The sequence below is a fragment of the Aptenodytes forsteri genome, unplaced genomic scaffold (genome assembly GCF_000699145.1).
Source record: "Aptenodytes forsteri isolate BGI_AS27 unplaced genomic scaffold, ASM69914v1 Scaffold605, whole genome shotgun sequence".
NCBI lineage: Eukaryota > Metazoa > Chordata > Aves > Sphenisciformes > Spheniscidae > Aptenodytes > Aptenodytes forsteri.
Window position 1 is genome coordinate 122,429 of NW_008794427.1, and position 24,907 is coordinate 147,335.

Consider the following 24,907-nt stretch of genomic DNA (forward strand, 5'->3'; position numbering starts at 1 on the left):
GGGGCAGGAGGGTCACAGCTTGGCACGAAGGAGAAATTAGCAGGACCCAAAGCTGGGAGGAGCCTGACCAGATGCTGCTGTAAACAAAAAAGCGCAAAAAGGGATGGGGAATAAAAGAATCAGGGAAAGGCTCAGCACGGGCGGAGAGATGCCAGCGCTGGGCTGGGAGGGATGAGCAACCAGGTTGTGCAAACCCGGCTGAGCTCTTTGGGAATGGGTCTTTCCTAGGGGCTTTGTATGAAGAGTAGCCACCCGCCCTGGCAGAGCAGCAGCCTTCTCCTGCCTACAGTAAAACAAAGCCAGGGCCCCAGTGCCGGCTAAGCCACCAAAGCCCGATGGCGCTGCCCAGCCCACCACCGCGGGCCCGGGGTAAGCTGAGGACAGGCTGGCAGCCTGAAAGAGCCGCAATATTTCCTGTCCTTTTAACATGTGCTTAAAGAAAACTAATTTCCTCTGTCCTTTCGGTAGCAGAATACAAACCAGCCAGTGCTGCCCCTTTCCCCACGTCCCTTAAAAATCATCTTATTTTTTCCTTACGCTGAAGCCAAGAGCTCTCGGTGCAGTGTGAGATGGGGGCATCCAGCTGGTGTGTAAATGCCCACCTGCGCATGTTGAATATAACACAGAAAGGAAAAAAAAACATTTGAGTCACCCAACTCTTGGAAGAATGAAGCTGAAAAATGGCATTTTTAAGCCTCAAAAGCGCAAAGAGCCGCCTGGTCATCGGGTAGGGGTGAGCGCAGGCAGTTGCAGCGTGGTTTAATGCTCGTGCTGGTCTTCAGCAGCAGCGTGGTGCTACGGCAAGAGCGAAGGGGAGAGGGAGGCAGCCTGGGCAGCAGCCCCCTGCACCTTAGCTGCTCCGGGGGCTCAAGCCCTGCCCGGGCTGCTGGGACGCCGTCTGGGGCAGCCGCTGCAGAGGAGCTGCAGAAGAGCCGGCCTGTTCGAGGGATGGGGAAATAAAGTCCTGCTTTTAATTTCTAATCACACTGCAAGGTTGGAAAACATGATTGGCTTTGCTGTCCTTCCTATCCGACTGTCTGATGCCCAGCTGCCACTCCCTGCGGACCCTGGAGCAGCCCGGCTCCTGCAGAGCTGCTGCTTTTGGGTACAGTGGGAGCCGCAGCCCCAGGGATGCTGCGGGGCTGGGAACGGCCCGTGCGACTGGGGCAGCACTGCGCAGGACACCTATTTTATCTGGTTAGGACTGGGGAAACTTTTAATACCATTAAATTGCCCTTTCTGTGGCTTTCTTTGCAGGCAGCGCCTGGATTAGCCAGAGGGATGTGCCCGGTGATGAGACCTGCAGGGTGTAATCCCATCAGCCAGGTCCCTGAGCAGCGGGATGGGACCGTGGTGCCAGGCTGCGCTGGGAGCTGTCGCAGGCATTCGGGCCCAGGGCAGCGTGAGCAATCGGGCACAGAACTGTCTCTCCTTTCCTTTTCCAGCAGAATTAGCTTTAATGTTGCCCCGTTTTCCTGCATACAGAGGAGTCAGTTGGTTTTGGACAGCCCCGGGCTGGCGGGGTTGGTGTGCCCACAGCACTGGGGGGTTGTGCTAGGTCCCCAAAATGCCCTGAGCGAGCACCAGGACGTGGGCTGCAGAGATCGGGTACAGCAGTTTGCATCTATGATGCGCCTGCCCCCCCCCGACAACGCTCGGTCTGTGCCCTGAGCCCCACCGGGACCCAGGTGTTGGGCACGGCAGTCGTTCTTCATCCCAGGGCCTGACCCTGCATCCCGCTCGCCGCACCGATGCCAGCAAAGAAACAGTCAAAACCAGGACTAGGAATCAGTGTCCAGACGGTAATTATTTTTCTTTCTTTTAAAGCAGGTAAAGGACAGCCGGGCTCTTCAGGGAAGAACCCAGGGGTGCAGCGTGCGGCTCCCTGCTCGCAGGAGGCAGCTGGGCGAGGGGACAAGGCTGGGGGGTTTGGGCAGCTGCAGCTGAGCCGGGGCTCTGGTGCTGACAGCTCAATTAATCCTGGTGGTGGTGGGTCCTGTGCGTCTCACTGCTTCCCCGGCGAGTAATTAATGGCCTCAGCACCCCCTCCCTCCTGCTGCCAGCGCGGGGGGTTAATCTCATCTGAGAGCATCCGTTTCCCTCCCAGCACTGAGCCCTTTCCGTGCACTCCCGCTGCTCCGAGACGGGCTGGGGGAAATCTGACGTTGACAAAATAAAACTAAGCTGTTTTCTTGTCTCTCCACAGTCAGCTGAAGGAAAAACCTCCCCCCCCTCCAGGCCCCTGCTCGGGCTTATTTTTAGAAGCTGAAATAAAATAGCAAGGACTGCGATATACGCAGCTATCCCAGGCCAAGCGCTGGTAACGGGGACTTTTATCACCAGCGTCTGGAGCTCAGGCAGCCCCTTGTTCCTGGGCTTTTGGGGCTTTTCCTGCCTTTAGCCTTGACCCCATCCCTTTCTCCAGGGATGGATGGCAGGGGGATGGATGATGCCCCTCACCTGTACCCGCCGTCAGTCCCGCCGGGAGCAGAACAGGCTTTGCTGGCGGGAGGGCTGGGAATGAGCATTGAAACCTCATTTAAACTGTTTGAACTGGTGGGGGGTTTTGATTTTAATTTATGTTTATTTTTGCCCCTGGGGATTTATTCCCGCAGCACATGTGTTGCTTACTTAATGGAGCCTTGTGCTAACGAGGTTTCAGGTTTGCTGAAGGGGGGGATTTTGTCCTGATTCCAGGGTAGCAGCATTCAGGCTCTTGGTTGCTTTCGGGAACTGACTCCATTCCCAGGAGGTTTCGGGACACCCTCACTCCCGTCCCTGTGGCAGGGACCTCTCATGCCACCATGCCGTGATGTTTGCTTCTCTCCCACCCCCCTTCCCTGGCCATCCCGACCCAGCTGGCGAGGGTGGCAGCAGGGTTTTCAGAGCAGGGACGTTTCGGTGGGTCTGGGGGAGGGTGCGTGCAATGGCTGTGTGCAATGACAGCTCCAGCGTGCGTGGCAGGGAGCAGAACAAAGCCCCTTTTGTGACGGGGCCTCGGCCGGTGCCCACCGAAAGTTTGGGAGAGGCTCTGGCTGACCCCCGTGGACGCTGGGGAGCCCATGAGGGGCACTGCCCCACGCCAGCTTTGGAAGCAGTGCGGTGCCTGAGATGTTCTGCTCAAGAGGGATGATAAGGAACTGCTGTGGCTATTCCAGGTAGTGTCTTCTCAAAGAAAACCTGCAAGGCTGAATGAAAGTACAAGCTGTTTTACAGCCTCCGTTAGGGCTTCAAGGATCACGACATAGTACGTGCGCGTAAAAGGGGTCTGGCACCTGGAGAAGGTGACCGTGAGATGGTTAAACCCCAGCTCAGGTGACGGGTGTGCGCAGCAGGCACCTGCAGGCTTTGGTCTGTCAGGTGACAGTTTCAGGGAAATGCAGTTAATTAGCCCTGACACAGATACAGCTATTTCACAGCTAGGCTTGAGTCAGGGTAAGCTCTCGGGGCAGCTGTGAAAATGCCTGTCAAACTGCAGCGGCAGTGAAGGGCTAAGCCACCTCTTCCCCCTCTCCGAGACAACAGGCAGGAGAGCTTGTCCTGGTGAGGGAGAGCAAACCAGGGCACAGTGGTGCTGCCGTACCTGCCTCACGAGCCGCTGGAGGAGCCGCAGGGGGACGGAGAGAGGTAAGGCCGGAGACAGACTGTACTTGTAAACCCAATTCAAGCTACGCTCATCAGGAGGACGTGCATTTTAATCAGATGCTGCAAACCCCGAACACCCTGCAGCTGACAGGGGCATGGGTTGCCAATAAAAAGTGCCACCAACGCAATGTCATTGTGGGGAGGAATCCATTTATTTTAAGATACGCTCCGTTTCTGAAGAAGGATATTTTAGCAGCCTGCAACAGAAATGTGAACCAGAGGGTTAACCTGCCCGTTCGGCCTTGGCCAGCCTTGCCGATGCTCACACAAGTTTCTTGGGATAGAAAAAAAAAAAAGGTCCAAAATTCAAACTGTACACCTTTTTACAGGGTGCTTAGCCAGGCTGACTTTTTACACTGCTGTACATGCTTGGGATAACTAAGTGCAATTGTATTCAGAGCCAATACATCATCCCAGGCCACTAATGAAGATAAAATAAAAGCTGCGGTGAGCGGAAGCTGCACAGATACACAGGCAAATTAAGCTTATTGTGTTCCCGATACTCCAGAGTGCATTTACCAAGAGAAAGAGGAGTGGAGCAACGACAGTTTATAAACCCTTCTGGTCACAGGGCTCCCTTCTCCTACACCAGGAAGTATCTGTCAAACCGAGTGGCTTTGCTTTGTATATCAGCTCTATTTACAATTGACTTTGCAACAGTGCAATTAAATAGCTCACTCACTTACTGAGATTGTGCAGTATTATTGGCAGATTATTTTAGGCTCTCTCACAGTAACACTGTACCACAATAGCTTTTAGGAACCAGAAACGCAGTGGCCAGCCAAAGCTTATTGCTGGTTCTTACACCTGGATGTCTCTACGCAGCAATCACAACGGGCTACACCTCAAGTAGCCTCTAACAAACCTGCATGGATGTGGGTAGCAGCACAGGGCTCCCTTCTCCTACACCAGGAAGTATCTGTCAAACCGAGTGGCTTTGCTTTGTATATCAGCTCTATTTACAATTGACTTTGCAACAGTGCAATTAAATAGCTCACTCACTTACTGAGATTGTGCAGTATTATTGGCAGATTATTTTAGGCTCTCTCACAGTAACACTGTACCACAATAGCTTTTAGGAACCAGAAACGCAGTGGCCAGCCAAAGCTTATTGCTGGTTCTTACACCTGGATGTCTCTACGCAGCAATCACAACGGGCTACACCTGAAGTAGCCTCTAACAAACCTGCAGGGATGTGGGTAGCAGCGCCGCAGGGCTTCCAGCAGATGCATTTCCCCCCAGGAGCAGGGTGAATTAGCCCACAGTGACCTGCACCGCCGGCCAGCAGGCAGTGGGGACTGCAGCGTGCTCAGGCTCCCAGAAAAGAGCCCGCTGAGGTTAACGGAGCCCTCCTGGCTGACAATATACACTATAAAAGCAGCAGCAGCAGCAGCCAGGGCATGCTGAAGGTGAGGAAGGAATTTAAAACGGGGAAGAAGAAACTGGAAATAGAGGCATGAGCAGAACTGCAGCCACCTCCACCTTCTGCTCTCAGCTACTGCAGGGGAGCGTGTGACGGAGCAAGAGAGTGGAGAGATGTCCCAGCTGCCAGGCTCGTCCCTGCCCTGCTCACACCGGTTTCTTCAGTCCTTGAAAGCCCTGATGGGGCTCCAGCCACGGGAACCCTGCAGTGCTCATTAGCAGCAAACCAGACGCATGCTCCCCCCGCACACCCCTCGTCCCCTGCCTCTCCGGGGCTGTGTCTCGGAGTCTAGGCGCGCTCAGAGCAGGACGCTTCCATCTTTCGTCGAGCCTCGGTTCCCAGCGCCACAAGCACTACCTCCTTTTTCGCATGCAGGTTTCAAGCCTTCCCAGCTCTTCGTAGGCCTGGTAGAAAACGTCAAAGTCTCTGGCACTCCAGCCCCTCCAGACAGCCAGGCACCACTCCATGTTTTCATTCTCAAAGCAGCACACAACTGTGTCCTTTGCTATGAGAGCAGCATCCACCAGTGTCCTGGGAAAGGAAGAACAGAGCAGAGAAGGGCATTACAGCAGAGAGCAGCTCTGCTAACACAGCACACTGCTGCTCATCTGAGAGGCACTGACTCACAAGCTTTCCTTTCCAGCTACCGAATCTCTTTTTTATAAGCTGCAAATCCTTGAGAAAGGAGAATGTAACAAAGAGAGGGATCAGAAACTATGTCACGGCAAAAACCAGTGGCTCAGTGACATGGGAAAAGATTTTTAAAGGGATTCAGGTGCCTAAACATGCAGGTGTGTGCTTAAGTAAGTCTGCCGTGACATTTTGAAGTTGCTGTTAATCTCCCGATTTGCTAAATCCACACTTTTTTACCTGCTGCCAGCTGGGCATTTTCAAAACAGCCCGTGTCATGCCACAGATAGCAGGCTGCCGAGAGCCTCTGCAGCCTGAAATGCAGTGTGGAAGTGGGATGGAGCCCAGCTCTGCCAGCTCACGGTACGAGCCCCGAGTCCAGACCAGCAGGCATGGAGGTGGCAACAGCCCAGGGACCCACAAGGTTCGCGCAGAAGTCCTGTATGACAGCATCGTGTTGCATTGTGGTCTCTGAGCACGTTACCTATCAAACAAGAGCAGCTGAAGCTGGCCCTGCAGATACCCCAGAGGGAGGTGACCAGGCAGAGGACACTTGTGTCCTTGCAGGGTTCAAGGGAACCTTGCCGGGCTCTTTCTACCACTCCAGGCAGGGGAAGACTGGCCCCAAACCGTTTCCCCAGAAAGGCCCCTAGATGGGGAGCACTGGCACCAAGGGCTGTCCTTGGCAGCTGGTTTTTATCACAAACTGCCCCTAAGAAGCCACCTCCCTTCCCTCACCTCCCTACCCTGCTCTGCACATGGAGGGGCTTGGAGGAGGCAGGCACTATCAGCTGGTTTTTATCCTGCTGGTAAAAGACAGCGAGTCAACGGCCACCGTGCCTGAACCAGCCAGGCTGAAAGACAGCAAAGCAGAACAAGTCTGAGACAACCATGTCACCTCGCCTTAACTCCATGCCTAAACTCAGGTAAAGCAAAATCAACCTAAGAGTACCTGTGAACAATAAAGCGAATACTCCACTCCCAACTAACTGATAACTTGCTAACACTCAGTTAGCAAGTAGAGGGAATGGCAGGAGCACTTTGATCTCTTGTCGTGTTTGCCCAGTGGCAATAAATGATAATTTATAATCCTTAGTGCTGCTTAACCTCCATTTGTTTGGACATAAATAGTACAATCCCAGACTGGTATTTAAGTGATCAGCAGGAACACTCTCTAGCAGCTATTTATTTACTTGGACTCTCATTCACTGTATGAAACATTTTAAATTAATGTATATAACTGCTCTCCCCTGTGCTCCAGGAGCCCTGCCCTGGCCCGTCACTGCCAACAGCACAAAGGTGCTCATTTAGAGCCAGAACGTCAACCTGATCCACGTGAATGCAGCCACAGACAAGCACTGCGCTCTGCATAAATACACCTCTTGTTCTTAATGCAGGGCCTGAGTCCGCCAAGCTCTGGCGATCTTCTGCCAGGTGCCCTCAGAGCACTGGGAGTCAGCACCAGGCAGGATCAGACCAACGTTTATCGCATTGTGCAAGACAGTCCTGCCTGTCTCATTACGGGGGTACTTGATCTCTGTGGCTTTTGGAGACCAGACTGTGGTGACAGTGCCTTCCCCTCGCCATCTGCCATGCTATAAGAGCATGCACATGCCTCGACATGCAATCAGAAACTGTCTCCTCTGGCTGGGAGCTTCTCAGATGCTGCTGGAAGCTGAGAGGAAGCTCCTGAGAACCCTGGGACCCTGTAGAGCCACCCTCTGCCACCCAGTCCCCTTGTGCCCCCGGGAATTGGTGTGGCAGGCGCTGCCCAGTCAGCCTCACCCATAGGGAGCCAGTTCCCCAGCCTTCAGCACAGCAATCACTCTGCCCCGCTGGGTGCCAGATTCCTTCTCCAGCCCGATAACGATGATATCCCCTCCTCTCCTAGAAGAGAAACAAGGGAGATGTCACACCTGCTCAGCAGTGGGGACTGCTGACACCTGAGGAAGATCCACATTGGATATCCATCCTCTCTGCTGCAATCTCTTCTGCAGTTACACGACCTTTTGCAGGGAAGGGGACACTGCGATGCCACCGAGGGGCATCCTGAATCCACTACAGTGAGAGTCCCCGTGACAGGCAAAATCAGATCCCCAGTGGTTTCCATCAGCTCAACAGGAGACAACAGCATTTGCCAGGGTTGTGTCTGAGTGAGGAAGCTGCCTGCTGTTCTTTCTTTCCTCAGTAGCTGGGGAAACAGGGCTTTGAGTCTTACCACCCACATTTCTCTTCTGTTGAAATCAATCCTGCAAGACCTTAGATGTGGCCATTCTATCCAACACTAGGTATCTTTAAAAAGTAGAATAATCGATGTACCACTGCACTGGGAACAAAATTTCTTAATGATAACTTGACTTTCTGGGCAGGTGAATCATACTGGGAATGCAAAAGTTCCTGAATTAGCCTGAGCTAATCTCACGCTCAGCCCAGGAGGGATTTTGACGAAGCTGCTTTGATAAGTGACCCACTTACCTGGGGATCCATATGAGGTCTTTTACTGGAAGAATCTTGACAGCTTGGAGATGCTGCATGTTGTCACCTGCAGGCATAGCATCGTGATCCAGGGAAGGCTTCAGCTCATGAAATTTGTCAGACTCCTCAAAATCTGTGGAGAGCAGTGCACTGGAAGAGCTCAGGGGCGAGCTGGGTAGGCTGGAGGGGCACCGGGTTATCCTGTTAGGAGGCGAGGAGGAGTAGGAAGACACAGAGCAATAATCTGTAAGCGAGTCCTGGTGGTTTAGTATCTGGGTGCCAACCTCTGGGCTGTAGATAATGCTCATGTCCGCCAGCGGGTTACTCTCCATTGCTTTGTGGTTTATAGGTGCTGTAGCTGGGATGGCTGCCGAAGGCTGCTGGATTGTAAACATGTCTCTGAGGGGGCTGCAGTCTCCGCAGTAGTAGCGCGCGCAGAGCTGGTAGGTGGTAACGTGATACATCACCAGGAAGTTGCTTTTATCGTCCAGACACCACACCACCTCCTCCCCGTGACACTCCGAGTTGCAGGCGATGGATGTGATCATCGACGGCGGGCTGAAGGGCTCCAGCCTCCTGCTGATCTCCATCATGGCGCAGTCTATGATGAGGATGCCGGGGCCGTTGCTGTACCAGACCTCCGCTCCGCTGTTGGTGATCTCCATGGCCTTCACGGGGTACGGGTTCTGCCGGGGGTCATCATCAGAAATGTTGAATTTGGACCTGTTTGCCGTGTGGGAGCACAGGTAGGAGCAGCTGTCCCCTGGGATGCCCTGGGACACTGAAAACACTGCTACAAGTCCATCCGACAAGCCAGCCAGCACCACATACGAGTTCTGCAAGAAAGACAGCAGATTCTCTATCCGGATTCTTTACTTCTCCGCAATACAAGAGCTTTCAATCCCAGAGGCTCTGGCTGCCTCTCACAATCCTGCAAGTACACTAGTAACTTACCCCAAATCACTCAGTGATAACAGCAACATAAAAAGAAGTCATTACATAGAAGCTGCTGCAGAGCCATAGTCCTCTCACCCAGTGTTACCTTTCTCTTTATTGGCAAGGGAGGACAGACAGACCTGGCAGCCTGCCCCGAAGGTTAACAAATTCAATCTGGAGTATGTTCAGAGACAGCCATCATGATCCTAGGAATCCAGCTGTAGAAACCCGGCTCGTTTCCAAAAAGGAGTAAAGCTATTGCTATCAGTGTACGTAGGAGAGGAATGGAAGAAATGCAGTAAAAACAGAAAGAGAGGGAGACAATCCTCTCGCAAACAAGAGCGTACAGTGATTGCTCTCCATCCGATGTCTGCTGCTTTGACAGCACTGCTCCTCCCAGGGACGTGCTCTGGGTCTGGGATCCCTGGCAGCTCACAGACATCCCAGCGGAGGGCACAGAAGCAGCAGCAGTTCAGCAAAGTGGCTGCCAAGTGCCATGAACAATTCTGCAGGTAGCTAAAAACCTGCCCCTAAACGTACAGATGTGTTGGCTGTGGGAGCCATGGCTGGCGTCAAACTCTGGTGCAGTGCTCTGTGGCACCGCTGCAACGGATATCATCACGTCCTGTGGACGGGAGCCGGTGAGAAGGCCATGGCTCGCTGGTTCTCCGACTCCTCCAGCTCATCACAGCGGTGCAAAATGTTGTTAAACAGACTGGGAAATGGATCTCTCGGGAACAAAACTCCCCATGACCTTGGGTCTGTACCAGAAACTCCCCCATCTGTGAAGCAGATAAAACAATACCTACCTCAAAGGCCTTTCTATTTCCTCCCCGTGAAGCAATAAATTCCAAAAAAAGACCCTTTGCCCAGGGCTTTTTTGCTGTTGTTACAATCTGGCCAGACTAAAGCAAAGCAAAACGAACAGAACCAGACAGAGCACTGCCAGCTGAACAACTTCACCCCTCCGCAGCCCTGCCGTGGCGGAAAGCCCTGCCTCCTGGCGTGCCCGGGACGCCAGCGACGCTGCTCGCCTCTGCGACATGGGACGGGGACTCGGCGTCACCCCTGGCTGCCCATAAATTAAGGGAAAACCTGTGCCCTTCCAGGGATCTTGGCTGTGCCAACCCTGGAAGATAGCTCCCAGGCTGCTTGTGTCCATAGAGGCAAAATCAGTATCTTGAATAGCTCCCAGATATCAAGGGGCAGATAGCATAGGGGTAAGTATTAGTTTAATTGATAGCACTGTTTGCAAGGCTTATTAAGAGTCTTGGACAAAAAGACACTATCTGTATACAAAGTATGAGTAAAACCATGAGTGTGCTGAGCCCATCTGACTAATCCAAATCACAGCAGAATTTTACTGTAATGGGAAAAACTAGGGAAGCAAGTGGAAAGTTGTGAAATGGGACTTGGACTTTAACTCAGTCCAGTCCCAATTCTCTAACCACTTAATTAAAAGAAACCCAAATGGCCTGCAGTGTTCGGTGCCATGTCCCTGCTGCCATGTGGATCTGGTGCAAAGGCTCCTGGATATGAGTTTGCCAAGGAGTTGCATCAATAGGTTGGAACATGGCACAATACTTTGCACAAGCTGGGTTTTGGGTTACTTTTTCTTTGGAAAGGAGTTAAATTATTTAAACCAGAACAAAACAAAGCAGAACAGCCTGCATTTCTCTGGTGAAAATGGTCCAACTTTTTCAGTCCAAAAGACCCTTCACAATAGGTATTTCTTACTAAGAATGGAAAATTTAAATTGAAATGGGAACATCTGAAATTAACCGTAATGGGGGTGTGTCAACCTGAACTGCTCCTAGCGTGACACAGGACACTATTAAAGTCTTCAGAGATCTCTATAGTTTTGTCTCACTTGATTTGAAAATGCTGAATTATCCAAGTATAGTCTTCATAAAAAATATTTCTATTTCTTTGATTAGTGTCAGCTACTGCAGAACAGAATCCAGATTCCCTTTTAGGTTCCATAGGCCAAATTTCCCCAGCACTGAGCAATCGGCACCATAACCGGGCAGAGCTGCGTCAGTGATCCCCACCCAGCTTTACCAGTAATACTGACTCTGCCAAATTCTAGCCTGTCTGGAATAGCACAATGGTGGAAGCAAATCTGGAAGGTATTTTATGCTTTAGGGCACTTATTACTCACTGCCTTCGCTTTCGGGACCTGTTTCTACAGCCACTGTTGTTATCTCTCTGTTTAAGAAACGAGGAATAGGAACTCAAACGCTGAGAAATGCCCTCAACCTACCATACCTCGCCTGACTGAGATGAGGGAGTGACCCATTTCACAGAAGAACCACCCACCACAGAAGGCCACCCACCCCCGGATGCCACCGATTCACCAGACTTTATTAGGCGCTGCTGCAGCCGGGCAGCGAGGCAAAACTCTCCAAATCAGGGTATTACAACAGTGACCAAAGGCAGGCAGGGCAGCAGCCTCCAGAAACCTTAAGTAACTTTCTCAGAATTCATTTTCAACATTTGGGCTCCACAAAGAGCCAACAAAAACACACAGCAACAAAACTGCATTTGAAGTCTCCGTCCTGCCAGAAGTCCCGCTGTGCCAGGGAGGAAGGCCTCTGAGCGGGGCTGTGACGGTATGTGATGTGCAGGAGATGAGCTGGCTCCAGACGTCCTGTTCTTGCAGCTAAGAACAGCGCAAGGCTCAGAGCTGTCGGGATGGCCACTGTGAGCAGGTTAAAAAAAAAAAAATAAAATATAGCCCCCGACACCACAGCCTCGGTCACCTCCTCCTCTCTTCCCCGCAGGGTCTGGCACTGCTGACAGCGAATGCCGCGGCAGGCTGCAGCCTTTAAATGCAGCTTTTGTTTTTGTGTGTTCCAGGTTTTTGCAAGAGGCCAGAGGTTTGCACCCATTCAGATTTCTCTCTCCCTCAACATCTCTTTGTTAGAATGTTGCAAACCAATTCAGAAAGCATCTTGTTTTGCTCTTTTTAACCTGTTTGTTTGCTTATTTGGGTTTTTTTTTTCTGAAAGGAAATTTACTGAAAATTTTATTGTTTGCCAAAAACAATGATACTGGTGACAGAAAGCATGCAACAAAAAAGCTTAAATTGTACAAGACTTTTCCTTGGCGGGCGAGTTTTGGATTCTGGGCCCCTCTCTGCTGCTTTTAAATTTCCATGATGCTTCCTTTGGATGAGAAACCAAGTTTTGGAAACTATTTCTTTTGGATCAGTCTTCCCAAGGCAGTCGTAAAGAATTCCCCTTCCCAGCAACATCCCTCGGCAATTCTCTGACTGCTAGTTACCTCACATCTTGTCAGCTAAAGGCTTTCTTCCCAGGGAAATGCAAGCAATTCCTTTCTCTGCTGGACAATAATGACTCTGTGATAACTCTGATACAGCTTGCTGCACCGTACAGTGAGTTTGACAAGTGTAAGCTTTCCACTTAGCTTTGTTGGAAGAACTGGCTGTTTCAAAAAATGGTTTAGTTTCTTGCCAATCTGGTCTGCACATCCCTATGGCTGCTGCTCTGGCTGTTTCACTGCCAAACTCATTCATAGAAAGGAGAGAGGAAAAAAGTAAGTCCAATAAACTAAGGAGTGCGCCGAAGGGATGTGGATTTCTGGAAGGTTGGGTAGGGTCGGGGGAGGAAGGGAGGTGTCTAGACTCAATATTACTATTGTAGGGCCTGGCATTATTTATGACATTTTCTAGGCAAGCCACAAACTGAAAATAGAAACCAGGAGACATAAAGCCACTTGTAACCCCTGAGGAATGGCTTTGCAAGCTGTATGACAGTGGAAAAGCTGAAAGTGAAAGACTCGTTCGACTGTCCTGGACAACACCTCAGGCAGCATGAAAAAGAAACTTGCCCTACACATCAGAAATTAAACTCCACAGCGAAGAAACGCTACAGGTCTGGGAGCCAAAGAAAGCCAACAGATGCAGCCTCCCCGCGGGTGAAATTTATTCCTGTGCCAACTTTAGATCTATGCCCTACTTCAGTCCTACTTACGCCATGTTTGGAAGTGAAGCAGTACACCTTACACTAACCATCTGCCTCGGATTCAGTTTGCAGCAATGCAGCAGTCTGAACAAATGAGCCAGAAATGGACAATAACGCAGAACAGGCATGTGGTCCACTGTTGCTCCGAGAGCTGGTCCATATTGAGCTTTTAGACACATACCAGTCTGCTGGCATTTGCAAAAACTACACAGCTACCAACAATGTTGGAACATAATTATATGTTCTTACTTGAGGTGGCTGTAAGCAAACCGGAGGTAATTTAGCCCGAAAACAGTTTTTATACATCTCCCAAGACTTGCCCGCAATAGGCAGTCATGTCAGATTTCTCTTGCCAGTAACTGGATGTTAGCAATTCCAGAACTAGACAGATAGTATATAATGTTTGTTATTGCCTATAAGAGTAATTATCCATATTACGCATAAGAGTATACCCATAAGAGCTGTATTATCTAAGTGTTCTCATTCAAAACCAAAAAAGAAGTGTGGCTGAGCCTAGGTAATATGATTGCGCACACAAATGACAGCATGCACACATACCAGGAAAAGAGTGGGTATCAGAGCTAGGATATACCCAAGTCCTGCATTAGCAGTTAACAAATCTCTATTCTAACTATTGTTTCATGTCCCCTCTACTTTGCTTGATCAGCCTAAACCTTGTCTTCCAGTGATGTGGAAACACAGCTGGAAAACTTCCTTGCAGAGGAATTTGATGTATTTTGACTATTTTCCCAGCAGGCTTGGAAGTGCCAGCTTTGGTCCCCTGACTCAGGTTCTTGCCCCACCTCTGTCTTCTGGCAGAGGCACAAAGACCTGGAAACCTCCTCGCACTGCCAAAATGTTCCTGGGCATTGCAAAGTCCTTCAACACCAGCTAGTGACAAGCCGCGCAAAACTCTGGCAGCTTGGCCCAGCAGCAGACAGCTGAGTCTCACTAATGCCCCTTTTCCTTTAGGTTCCTCCTTACCTTTTTGACAACAGGCATTACTAGAAAGCAGCTCACAGTAGCAGGAGTGTCTAAACCCTTCTGCGGAGTCTTTAGAGGACACATGCCCTGCAACCCGTACACAGAAATCTTCTGGTCCTGTGAAAGAGCACATAAAATTCTATGAATTTCAATCACCTTCCATGCTTTTCATATTTTGGTACCTGAACAAGATCAAATTGGTTCCAAAACCAGTTTTTACTTGTATTTTTCGATATCCAAAGCCAGGATTTGTCTTTGTTTTCCCTAGAGAGCATTTGCTTTGTCTGCAGGTAGAAAGTAGGTACTGCCTTCCACAGAATGAGCTGCGGGCAGTATATGCACTATCCAAAAGCCACCAAAATCACCACTATAGGTGTTTTATCACCACATCTAAAAGTAGCATTTGACAACCCTGACTCTGTTTTTTTTTTTTAATTTTTACAATTCTTCCAAAAATAAATTAAAGGGAAGGGTCCGCCCCAGCCCCAACAAGTCCCAAACGTGTCAGGACAATTGAAATATGTTGTATGTTATTTTGCATTAATCTGTCAATTCAAGAAAAGCTAGTATTACATTATATGTGGGATTACACCTGCTCTACAACTCCTAAGTCTACTAAACTGACATAAAGCACCCAGTTTGGGGAATAGCAACACACTTCATTTTGATCAAAAAGACGGGATACAAAATGCTTTAAGATTTCTGAACTGTAATTTTTCTATACTTCTTGTTATGAAAAAATAGGAATATTTGAACTTTACCTCAATTCAGGAACAGAAAAAGTCAAAACATCTTATTTTCCTACAGGGAAAAAAAGATCTATACTCTCACTCAGTTCCAGCATCCATGCTAGGGCGGAGTGAATTAACCAACACAAATTATTTATTCAGCAAGCGTGGCCTTTTTTCCCCTCTCTGAAACACTGAACTTCAGGAACACCATTTCAGTTTGTTCCAGCTATTTTTTGTTTGTTTTGTGTCAAATGATTGTGTCAGAACCGGCTGACACTTAACATAGCCCTTCTTGATGGGCAGACAGGGGCTCTGAGGGATAAATCAGCCATGCTCTCTCACTCTTATCTTTTTAGCTGCAGTTTTCCATGGTGAACACAAAACTTGGGTACCCCTTTCTGACCAACTTTCAAATCCCTCAGGCCTCTTTCAAAACCCCACCCTTAAACACATGGTTTCTTTCACTGCTTTCCTTTATCGCTTACAGATAAGGACATTTCCCAGATGAAACCCTGAGTACAGATATACTACAATCTGGAGAGTTTCGCCTTGGAAAGTCAAGGTTCCCACGATCGCTTTGAACAACAGGAGGCATGATTTTGATCTAAGTATCAGCTAAGTAATAGGCAGAAACAATACACCCGGAGACAGCAAAGTCATGCTGCTCATCTGAGACACCTATTGTCTCAAACACTCTTAGCTTTACTAATTTAATAGGCTCTTTCTCTTCATTTGTGTCTCTTCTAACGAGGCCCCTCTTGAACGGGGCACTGAAGCGCGGGCAACGCTCACCTCGGTGGCAGCCCAGAGGGCATTCTGAAATTTTAGTTGGCAGCATAGCTTCATTCCTGGGCAGCTCATCCTCTCCACTTCTATGACTCCTTTCTCTGGATTCACCACCGTGTAGTTTCTGAAAGGAGCAAATAACAATTTCCTATAGACAACATTCAGCCTGCAAACTGCTACAGGATGGTACTCGGCACTTTTCACCAAGCCATAACACGACTGTCCAGATGTGGACAATGCTGCAAGGATCTACACTCCTCCAAATGGTCGTCGTAAAGGAAGAGAAATAAAGATGTGCCATGGCTCTTCCTCAGGGGGCAGATATGCAACTGCTTCTGTGAAGATTTAAACTCATCTATCTGACTTTGCACGGAAACGGATTAGGAGAACTTATGTGGTCTGTTACTATAATTCAGCTGTGAGACAAACAGCTCCAGCTGAACAGCAGTAATTAATAGCTGGGAGGTTTTAACCCATCTTGCCCAATAGGTGCTCAAGAGAATATGTGCTCGTTCTCCAAGTTCACTGCCTCAGTATTATCTGGCTTCATTATTTATTCTAGTACATAAACAGAAGAGCATGATTCTCCCAAATAAGAGCAAAGATCTGTAACCTGATAAAATAATTTATAAATATGACTAATTAATATTTTTGTAACTAAAAGGATTTTGCTTGTTTGGGATTTGGGCAAGTTTATTGGCTTTGGGGGTGTGAACAATAAGTGGATATTCATAATCACATCTGTGAGCCCCAGATGTTTTACCAACTGTGGCACAAGCAATTACACATCCTGAAATCTGTCACATATAAGTAATTTGTTATTCAGCAGTCTCCAGCAATTGGATTGTCCAGTCAGGAAGCAGATTCACTGAGATATATTGCTGTGAATATTTGGACAACATCCATGTATTCAAAATACATCTGTGAGTCCCATGTGTTTCACCAGTTTTAGCAGGAATAGTTATACTGTCTGCGCTGAACGACTGACCAGGCACCACAAATAGCAAAGCAAATAGTTCATGAACAAATCACGTACCTTTCCCATTAGGTTAATGCTTACAAATAATGAATACGTTAATATAAATTTCAGATCAGTTTGTGAATGTTTCCAAATAAGATTGGGGCTATAAAAATCAGTAACATCCATAAAAATAAACCTAACTAGCCATGGGTCACATGTGGCTGAGCAAAGTACCATCATCTCAGTCACAATTTAATAACATTTCAAGCACATGCCTATTCAGTATAGCACACATTTTACTGGAAGTATACACTTGGATGCACACACACCTTCAGGCATGTGGTTAACTCCCGATGATTTCAATAGGATTTAAGCATGTGCTTAATTGCTTTGCAGAACAGAGATAGAACTGCAGTCTCAATTAGGAAAGGTTTAGTGTTAAATGGCCTCATTAGTAAAGGCAGAACACGTCTGTTCTCATGTGCAAATGCTTCCTCCTGTGTGTGTGAATCATTACACTGCCCTAATCTTCTCCTCATATTAACTGAAGCAGAGTTAAGCTCATTAAATATCCTTTACAAAGCAACCACTGTTCCCAATTAAAAGAGTTTGGGAAAACAGTGTTCACCGTATCCTTGGCATTCACCCAAATTCACTTTCACCTTCTTTACTTCCCTCCCAGAGGCATAAGTGAAGACACTGAAGGATTTTTACTTAAAAAGAAAAAGGAAAAAAAGAAAGAAATTACTAATATGAGCCGTCTCACCTGGTGTCTTCCTTCCCATCCCAGAACACCACAGTGTACTCCTGTCCTTGAGAGCAGAAAAAGGAAGACTGCTTCCCACAGGACAGCAGGTACATAAATGTTGCAAAGGTAGGATCTTTCATCTGTCCTACCACAGAAATGGCCAGTGGACGCTGTGGGGAAAGGAAAAGAGAAACATATGTCACACAAGACAGCTGGAGGCCCAGATGAAATAAAACATACATAATAATCATTATTTATTAAAGCTAGAGAGCCAAGAAGTAGGACTTCTTTAATAAACGCTTCTGCTATGTTCTCAAATCTGCACCAAATTCTCCTTATAAATCCCACCTCACTGGTTCTTAGCATCCTCTGTATCCCAGACACTGAAGCCAAATCTCTTCTGTACTTCCATGGTTTGGTCTATGTTTCTTTTATACATTTTTACAATGAATTTCTTCAGGTTTATGAATTTTGGAAGCTGACCCACTGTCATGACAGCGTTTAGCTGTTTGTGAGTCAAGCTGACCTCTGAAGGACAGCAGCTCTGAAACGCCAACTTGTAATTAATGAAAAATGTAATGCAGCATAATCCTTTTCTCGTACTTTGAACCCTTTTCTTCCTCATACCGCCTTTTATAATCTCGGAGTTTTTGAAGTCTTTGTAGTTATACTCACAGCATGATACTGTAGCTGTTTCTAGAAATTACAGGTAACGTCTTGCCCTGGTGAAATCAACAGCTTAACTGCCATTGACATCAAGGGACCTTCATGTCACCACAGATGACTAATGCCACCGATCTGCCATTGTTTCACTCATAAAACTCTCATTTAAGTCAATAGAAGTTCTGGGCCATATCAGCAGGGCTGTTCTGCTGTACCAAGACCGAGCCTAGCTCTCCTGCGTGAAGAGGGCTGCCAGATCCTTGTAGCTACACGATCAGAAAACACTGGTCATGAGGGTTGTCTTGTACCTTTTCTGGCTTAGTGTCCCAACACTCCATCATGAGTGCCTGCATCCTATACAGCTGCACCTCTTCTGGCTGCCCAAGAACAGGACGGATCCCTTTAGACAGCTTCTTTGCAATCTGGAGCTGGTGTTGTCCTAGAACAGGCCGCTGACCAGACAGCAGCTCATACAGGACCATCCCATATGAGAACATGTCAACCTAGAGCCAGAAACAGAGAGAAAAAAAACAGGGCAAACCTCCCTTGGTGGGTGGAGAGGAGAGCAAGGAAGGCCATTGGTGGGAAAGCTAGTGCTGCACACCATGCATGTATAAGGGAATTCAGCCCCATGCATGAAGCCACCCACCCACCGCTGTCACGCAGGGGCTGTGCCCATGGATACCCCACAGTTACCTTCTCATCGTAGACTATGCGAGGCCTGATCTCCGGAGCTTGGTAGCCCGGCGTGCCTTCCACGCCAAGTGCGCCTTCATGGAATGACTGCCGGGAGATTCCGTAGTCGGAGAGTTTGATATTGATGTGCTCTTTGATGTCCAGGGACCACACCAAAATATTGTCTGACTTCAGGTCGCAGAAGATGATGTTCTTCTTATGCAGGTAGGCAAGGCCTGTCACAATCTGATACGCTATTTTGTGTGTCAGCATGTGTCCCAGCGGCACAAAGGAAGACCCTGGCACAAAGGAACAGCCTGTCTTCAGTTCTTGTAATTGCAATAACTGCTTTTTTTTTTCCCTTTCTCTTTTAAACTCCAGAGCAATAACTAACAACCTTTTAAAACATCACTCAATGCCACGATTTGAAATGACACTGTTCGTGTTACTATACATGCCTGACAGTTCTATTAGATTCTTTTTTTAAACCCTTTCACTTCTAGACCCCTAAATCTTCTGGTGAAAAATTAGTGTTTGACTGAAAGTTGACACAAAGCCAAGCTGCCAAAAGGGTCAGATGGCCTCAACCTATCTTGAAATTAGTGTCGTTCATTTGACAGCGACAGAAATACAGATAATTATGAGAGAATTTAGAGTGCCAGACACCCATCTGCAGAGGGAAGAACACAGCATTACCATGCAGCACTGAAGTGAGATGCACTTATTAATTTGCAGAGAAATTGAAAATCCAGGTCTCCAAAGTAGTTTTGAAAATCCTGAGCATCAATTTTTACTAGGTTCCCAAAGGCACAGTTTAAGAGCAGTTCCATCCCTCCCACTTCGCCTAGTCTGGAAAAAAATCCCCTTCAGTAAATCAAGCAGTAATTTAAATGTTGACCATTTGTCGCTACCGTGACTTGGAGAGTGAGCTCTCCCAGGAGGGAGACCGTGTTTTTACCTTTGGAGTTTTCAGACAATACAGTGGTGAGGCTGCCCAGAGGGGCCAGCTCTAGGGCAAAGCAGAGAGGATGGATGCTGATGCCAATGAGGGAGACAATGCAGGGGTGTTGCAGCGAGTGGAGCATGCTGGCCTCCTGGCGAAACTCGGAGAAGTTCTTCATGGCGTCCATGGCTCTCAGGTGTTTCAGCATGGTATCTGGCAAAACACACAAACCCCTTCTCACTTCCCAGCTGAGAAACCAAGTCAGAAACTCTTTGGAAGGTGCTAATTACTGAGCAAATGCTGCAGGAGGAAGGCAGCTTGTGGGGTTATGCCAACAGCAAGGCTTTAAGTTGCATCTTCATGTTGATGCACGAGCCACTAACAGACATTGGCTATAAGCAGGATATATACGGCTGCCTCAGGAAGCAAGTGCTCCCTTGGTTCTTTAACACCAACCTCAAGTGTGTCTGGCACACACTGTTCTCATATATCACCTGGATGATTCTGGAAAACTTGTGCTGTGCTTTTTAAAGCAGGGACTCTCTGGGTGTGGATGTCACATTGCAGACCCTTTGGTGGAAGGAGTCTTCCCTACCCTTTCCCAGCTGCCCTGCCAGAAGATGGACCTTTCACAGTTATTGTCCTTCTGCCATGGGATACCACAGGCTGCTCAGGCAGGTCTGGTCTTTCCAAAGGTTATTTGTCACTGGGACAGCAGCTGGCCTCCTCCACAGCTCAGGGATTCACTGCATCCTTCCCTGACAAGAATGAGGAAAGTGAGGCACTTTCCCCTTTCCTTTGCTTGTGGACTGAGGCTCTGCTGGAAACCTGTGCTCGACAGCCAGCACGTGCAGTAGGAGAGCCTGTCCCTGCCTGGAGAAGCTGGCAGGCTGAGAAGGACTTCCAATTTGCTTTCTGTAGCTGCTGGCACAGATGGAGTAAAAGACTTATTCAAAGGTGGAGGCCCACAAGTCCTTAGTGCAAAGCCATGCAAATCCACACTTCTCATTGTCAAACAGCTTGGGAACAGGAGATGAAATCTTGCCTCCCACCCCAATCAAGAGCTCTGCCTTGGCACCCTGTAAGTCCACCCATTGACCTGCAGGAGAGAAGCTTCTTGCAGTGCCAATGACCTTCATCGCTACAAGTACTTTCATGAAGGACTCTTTAAGATGCATCCTCCTCCTCCAGGGAAACACATCAATTTTGCTATATATTTCAAAGCTGTACTTAAACAGGTGCTGCCAGCACTTCGGAGAGCGAAGGCTCTTTGGTCTTAGCTTGGGATTGCAGGCTGCAAGAGCCGATTCCCGACACCGATTCTGTGTACTGTACCTGCAGCTGAAGTGGGAGAACCCTTGCATTTTTTAATCTGAAATCTCTTCACAGCCACCGGTTTTCCTTGGTATCGTGCCCGATATATAACGGTCCCACTTCCACCCTGGCCAAGAACGTTGTTTTCATTTTCACTGCATTCCAGTTTGCTATTTTCCAGAAACAGTCTGCCAAAAAGAGATTGGGGTTTTTTAATTAAAAGGAAAGTTTCAAATACACTGTAAATTCATGTTTTTAATGTGATTTCCATTTTCACAAATCCCTAATAGGTTCTTGTCTTATCTACTAAGAGGACTGGATCACCTAAACTACCTTGGTCATCTCAATGTACTCTATGCAGGCTCACGTACAACAGATTTCTCGCAGAAAAAAGTAACTTGGGCAAATAAGCAAAACCAGCTTTTTACTGTGGCAATTTATCTCGCAAGAATCAAATAGATCTGGAAAGCACATAAGCTCCTTTTCCAAGTAGATGACACAGGTAGAGATATTTGTACCATTTATCTGTATTAACTATTTTTTTGCTTCATTTACCTCCTGTTCCTCTTTTCTCCACTGAGGCAGGACAGGATGTTTATGAACAGCCCCACACTCTGAAACCTGATTATTCAAATCAGCTTACTGTTTCCAGGCTGCAATTCATCATTTCCCCACTCTTCCAGAGACTACTTTTACAGCTGTTCACACTTCAAACATCTCCACTTGCCTCGCACCAGTCAAATAAATCTCCAGGAGATAGCACTGCAAGGAGGGCTGTTGTGACAGGCCGATGGGGTGTTTGCACAGAATACCCTGTAAAATGACCCTGAGAAAGGAACAGGGGCCAGCGGGAGCACAGAAAGCTCCAACAGCAGCCAACAGGACACAGTTTGGTCTAGAGGTCTCACAGCTCTGCATTGGGTGCAGAAGGGTCTGAGAGAGTGTGAACCGAAAGAGACATTGGTCTCCTGTCCTGCCTGCTGTCAGGAGGTCTCTTGCTCTACACACTAAGTAATAAGGGGTATAAGACTGAACCCATCTGGTAATGCAGTTAAGCTGCTTAAAGATTTGGCAGTGCTGCTATGGGTAGCGAAGAGCTGTTTCAGCTGTTCAGGACTGCCACACTACTACAACACATCTAACAGACCTCAGCTGAGCAGGAGCCTCAACTCAATGTGAATTCTCTAGTGGTGTCTATATAAATTCACTCACCTACAGGCTCTTCAAAACTGAAGGCGATTTCAGTGCCAACCTTCTGACGCAGCAGCACTTCCTTTTGGTTTTGCTGTATGAAAATCTCCATTCTGGGATCCCAGAAAGACTCCAACTACAGAAAGCTCTGGTCAGAGTACTGGGCAATGCAGGATAGCTGTGGCTTTGAAAAGGGACTTTCATATTGCACCACAGTGATCTCAAAGGACTCCCCGAAGTTATGACTCGGGTCAGCACACAGCAATTGTCTAAGCAAGTGGGCTGACCACCAGGAGTGCAGTTTAGGATAAATTGCCAGAGCAGGGATTGAGAGCAGATGAATTTGTTTCCTGTGGTCAGTACGTTACTCTAGCAGAGATGACTTAGGAAAAAAATCCAACCGAATTAAATAGGTACACTGAAATGTAACCAAAGGCTACCAAATAACATTACCTGGCAGGAAAATCAGTCATGAAAAGCTCTGGGACCAGCTCTTGGAGAGAAACAGGGATGTCAGGGTGGTTAGGACATGTGATGTAGTCCAGTTCAATGGCAGTCAGGACACAGTCCTCCATGTTAAAGTACTGCGCGTCCTCCGCCTTCTCACCACACTCATTCTCCTCCGGCTTGGAAGCTGCACAGATGTGGCAGGGCACGTACTGCTCCATCAGCAACGTGCCATCACTCTCAGTGGCTGTGAGTGCTTCAAAGCAAGCAAGCAAAGAGAAAACAACATAACCCACACAAACTGAGAAGTAACAACAGCTCCTAGTGCATTCAAATGTCTACAGTCACTACCTGGTCCACTGGCTGAAAATGGTCACACTCATGAAAGCAGCAATTTATTCCAGTGTATTGACTGGAATAAGAAAATAGCTTTTTGCAAAGTATACACAGATAGCAGGGACAGTACTGAGGAGAGAGGACTGTTGACATAAAGCTACTCTGCTTTGGTCATAGGTAATGCACAGGCTTGTGAAGAAAATATATTCAGGACCAATAGAAGTTAGAAGTATACGAATAAATCCTTGGAGAGAACCTCCTACTTGCTGGGTGTCTCTGTGTGAACTGCATATAGGGATCACTGCGTATGCTAAAGGGCATGACCACGCAGTAGAAGAATAGCAGATGTGAGGCTGCCCAGGAGCCCCAACTGTGTCTGCTTCGCAAGCTGCCAGATGGCTTCAGGCGGAGAGCAGGCATGGGAATGGGAATGGGAGTGGACTGGGAGGCATGGCTCGCTGCGCTCAGGCTGAGCACTTCAGGTGCAGCCTAGGAGTAAGCACTCACCTGCAGCACCGAAGTTAGGAACATGGTCACTGCGGGCTCCCTCCCGGGCAATGTTTTCAGCCCCTCCAGGGGAAACGTGGATTCTACCAAGACTAAACCTTTGGGAGGTTCACACCTCTCCCACTAACTACAGAGGGATTTTGTGGTGACAGGCTCCGTTAAATGACTACAATTAGGCAGGGTGAATACAGGCCGTAGCCTTTGAAGTCATGACTCTTCCCAAGCTTCAGTGATTAACATTATCATTATTTTAATCCAAAGGCAAATAAAATCTTTCTTTATCTTCATAACATGCAGAACATGAATATGTGAGAGTGCACAACTGCTTCCTCCAGAGATCCTCCAATTAAGAGATTTTGGCACTGTTTTCCAGACCAGTGTGGGACAACAACGAACACTTCAGATTTTGTTTTGGTTTTAAACAAAGTGTATTGGGGTTGCAAACAACCCGCTGGGTAACAGCAGGATCTGTGCTGATCACAGGAAAAACAACTGCAGGAGTCAAGGAAGTTACCTTGGCGCAGAGTCCTTGGTATCATATTCACTCATGCCTCCCACATCACAATTTTATGAATTATAAGGTGTTAGAAATGGTGGGCAAATGCTGATCCCAGCTGATGCCAAAATGGGTTCTGCCATGAAGGGACAATGCCAAGTAGTTTGGGCCAAATCCTGTTCCTGCTATGAGCACTGGAAGAGTCTCTTGAACTCCTGCGGAAGCAGGTCCTGTTTGAACTGTAATGTTTCACCTGTGCTTGCTGTGACTAACAGAATGAAAGACACAATGTCTAGACCAAAGTGTGCTAGCAAATAATCTTGATCTGTCTGCAGGTTATCAGCTTTTCTCAAACTTTATTGGCTTGAGACTGTCAGAGCCTGAGGGGTCTTCAATTAACACACAATATTGTGCACCTGGAGAGCTCTGTCAAAGAACCTTCTGTTAAAAAGACATAATACTGCACAGAAAATTACAGTAGTTCTCTTACCAGGAAACCACTGGTCTATCAAAGAGTTGACATGATCTGTGATGAACGCCATTGCTGAAAAGTCTCTCACTTCTGACTGGCAAATGATTTTAATTCCACCACTTTTTTTCTTTTTCCAGTTCACATCAGAAGACTCGACACTGTGTAAGAAAGCCAAAAGACAGCCGCATGAAGCTTTTGTGAAGTATCAGAGTTAACCTGAGTTACATAATAACATGTAGTTCATAAGTAATCAAAATAAAAAGCAATCTAGCTTTGAGAATGATTTTCAATTCAGTCTGTTCTGCAAATGACTTTTAGAAGAGAACTCTTGCACAGAAATGCCATTGCTCACAATGGGTAAATGCTACAGAAGGTCAGACCCAGAGAAAACTCTGGCCTAAGTGAACTGAGTATGATGGAGAGTTTTGACAGAAATGTCCCATACAGAATGATGGAGGGTTAGGAATTTTAAAAATTGGTAATAAAACTGAAGTGGCATAATAATAATAATAATAATAATAATAATAATAATAACAACAACAACAACAACAACAACAA

General features: G+C 47.7%; 1 protein-coding gene across 1 annotated transcript in view; it reads right to left on the reverse strand.

Moving 5' to 3' along the window:
- Positions 1-5,409: 5,409 nt before the first annotated feature.
- LRRK1 (leucine rich repeat kinase 1) overlaps positions 5,410-24,907 on the reverse strand; it is an 80,025-nt gene continuing 60,527 nt past the window's right edge. Inside the window, exons 22-33 of the mRNA XM_009289467.2 lie at positions 24,368-24,507; positions 22,545-22,794; positions 20,922-21,088; positions 19,602-19,799; positions 18,665-18,942; positions 18,277-18,471; positions 17,324-17,475; positions 15,603-15,720; positions 14,080-14,196; positions 8,174-9,009; positions 7,484-7,585; positions 5,410-5,599 (exon numbers count right to left, since the gene is read on the reverse strand). Of these exons, the coding sequence (XP_009287742.1) occupies positions 5,422-5,599; positions 7,484-7,585; positions 8,174-9,009; positions 14,080-14,196; positions 15,603-15,720; positions 17,324-17,475; positions 18,277-18,471; positions 18,665-18,942; positions 19,602-19,799; positions 20,922-21,088; positions 22,545-22,794; positions 24,368-24,507 (2,731 nt within the window). The 3' untranslated portion in view covers positions 5,410-5,421. The remainder of the gene's footprint in view (positions 5,600-7,483; positions 7,586-8,173; positions 9,010-14,079; positions 14,197-15,602; positions 15,721-17,323; positions 17,476-18,276; positions 18,472-18,664; positions 18,943-19,601; positions 19,800-20,921; positions 21,089-22,544; positions 22,795-24,367; positions 24,508-24,907) is intronic.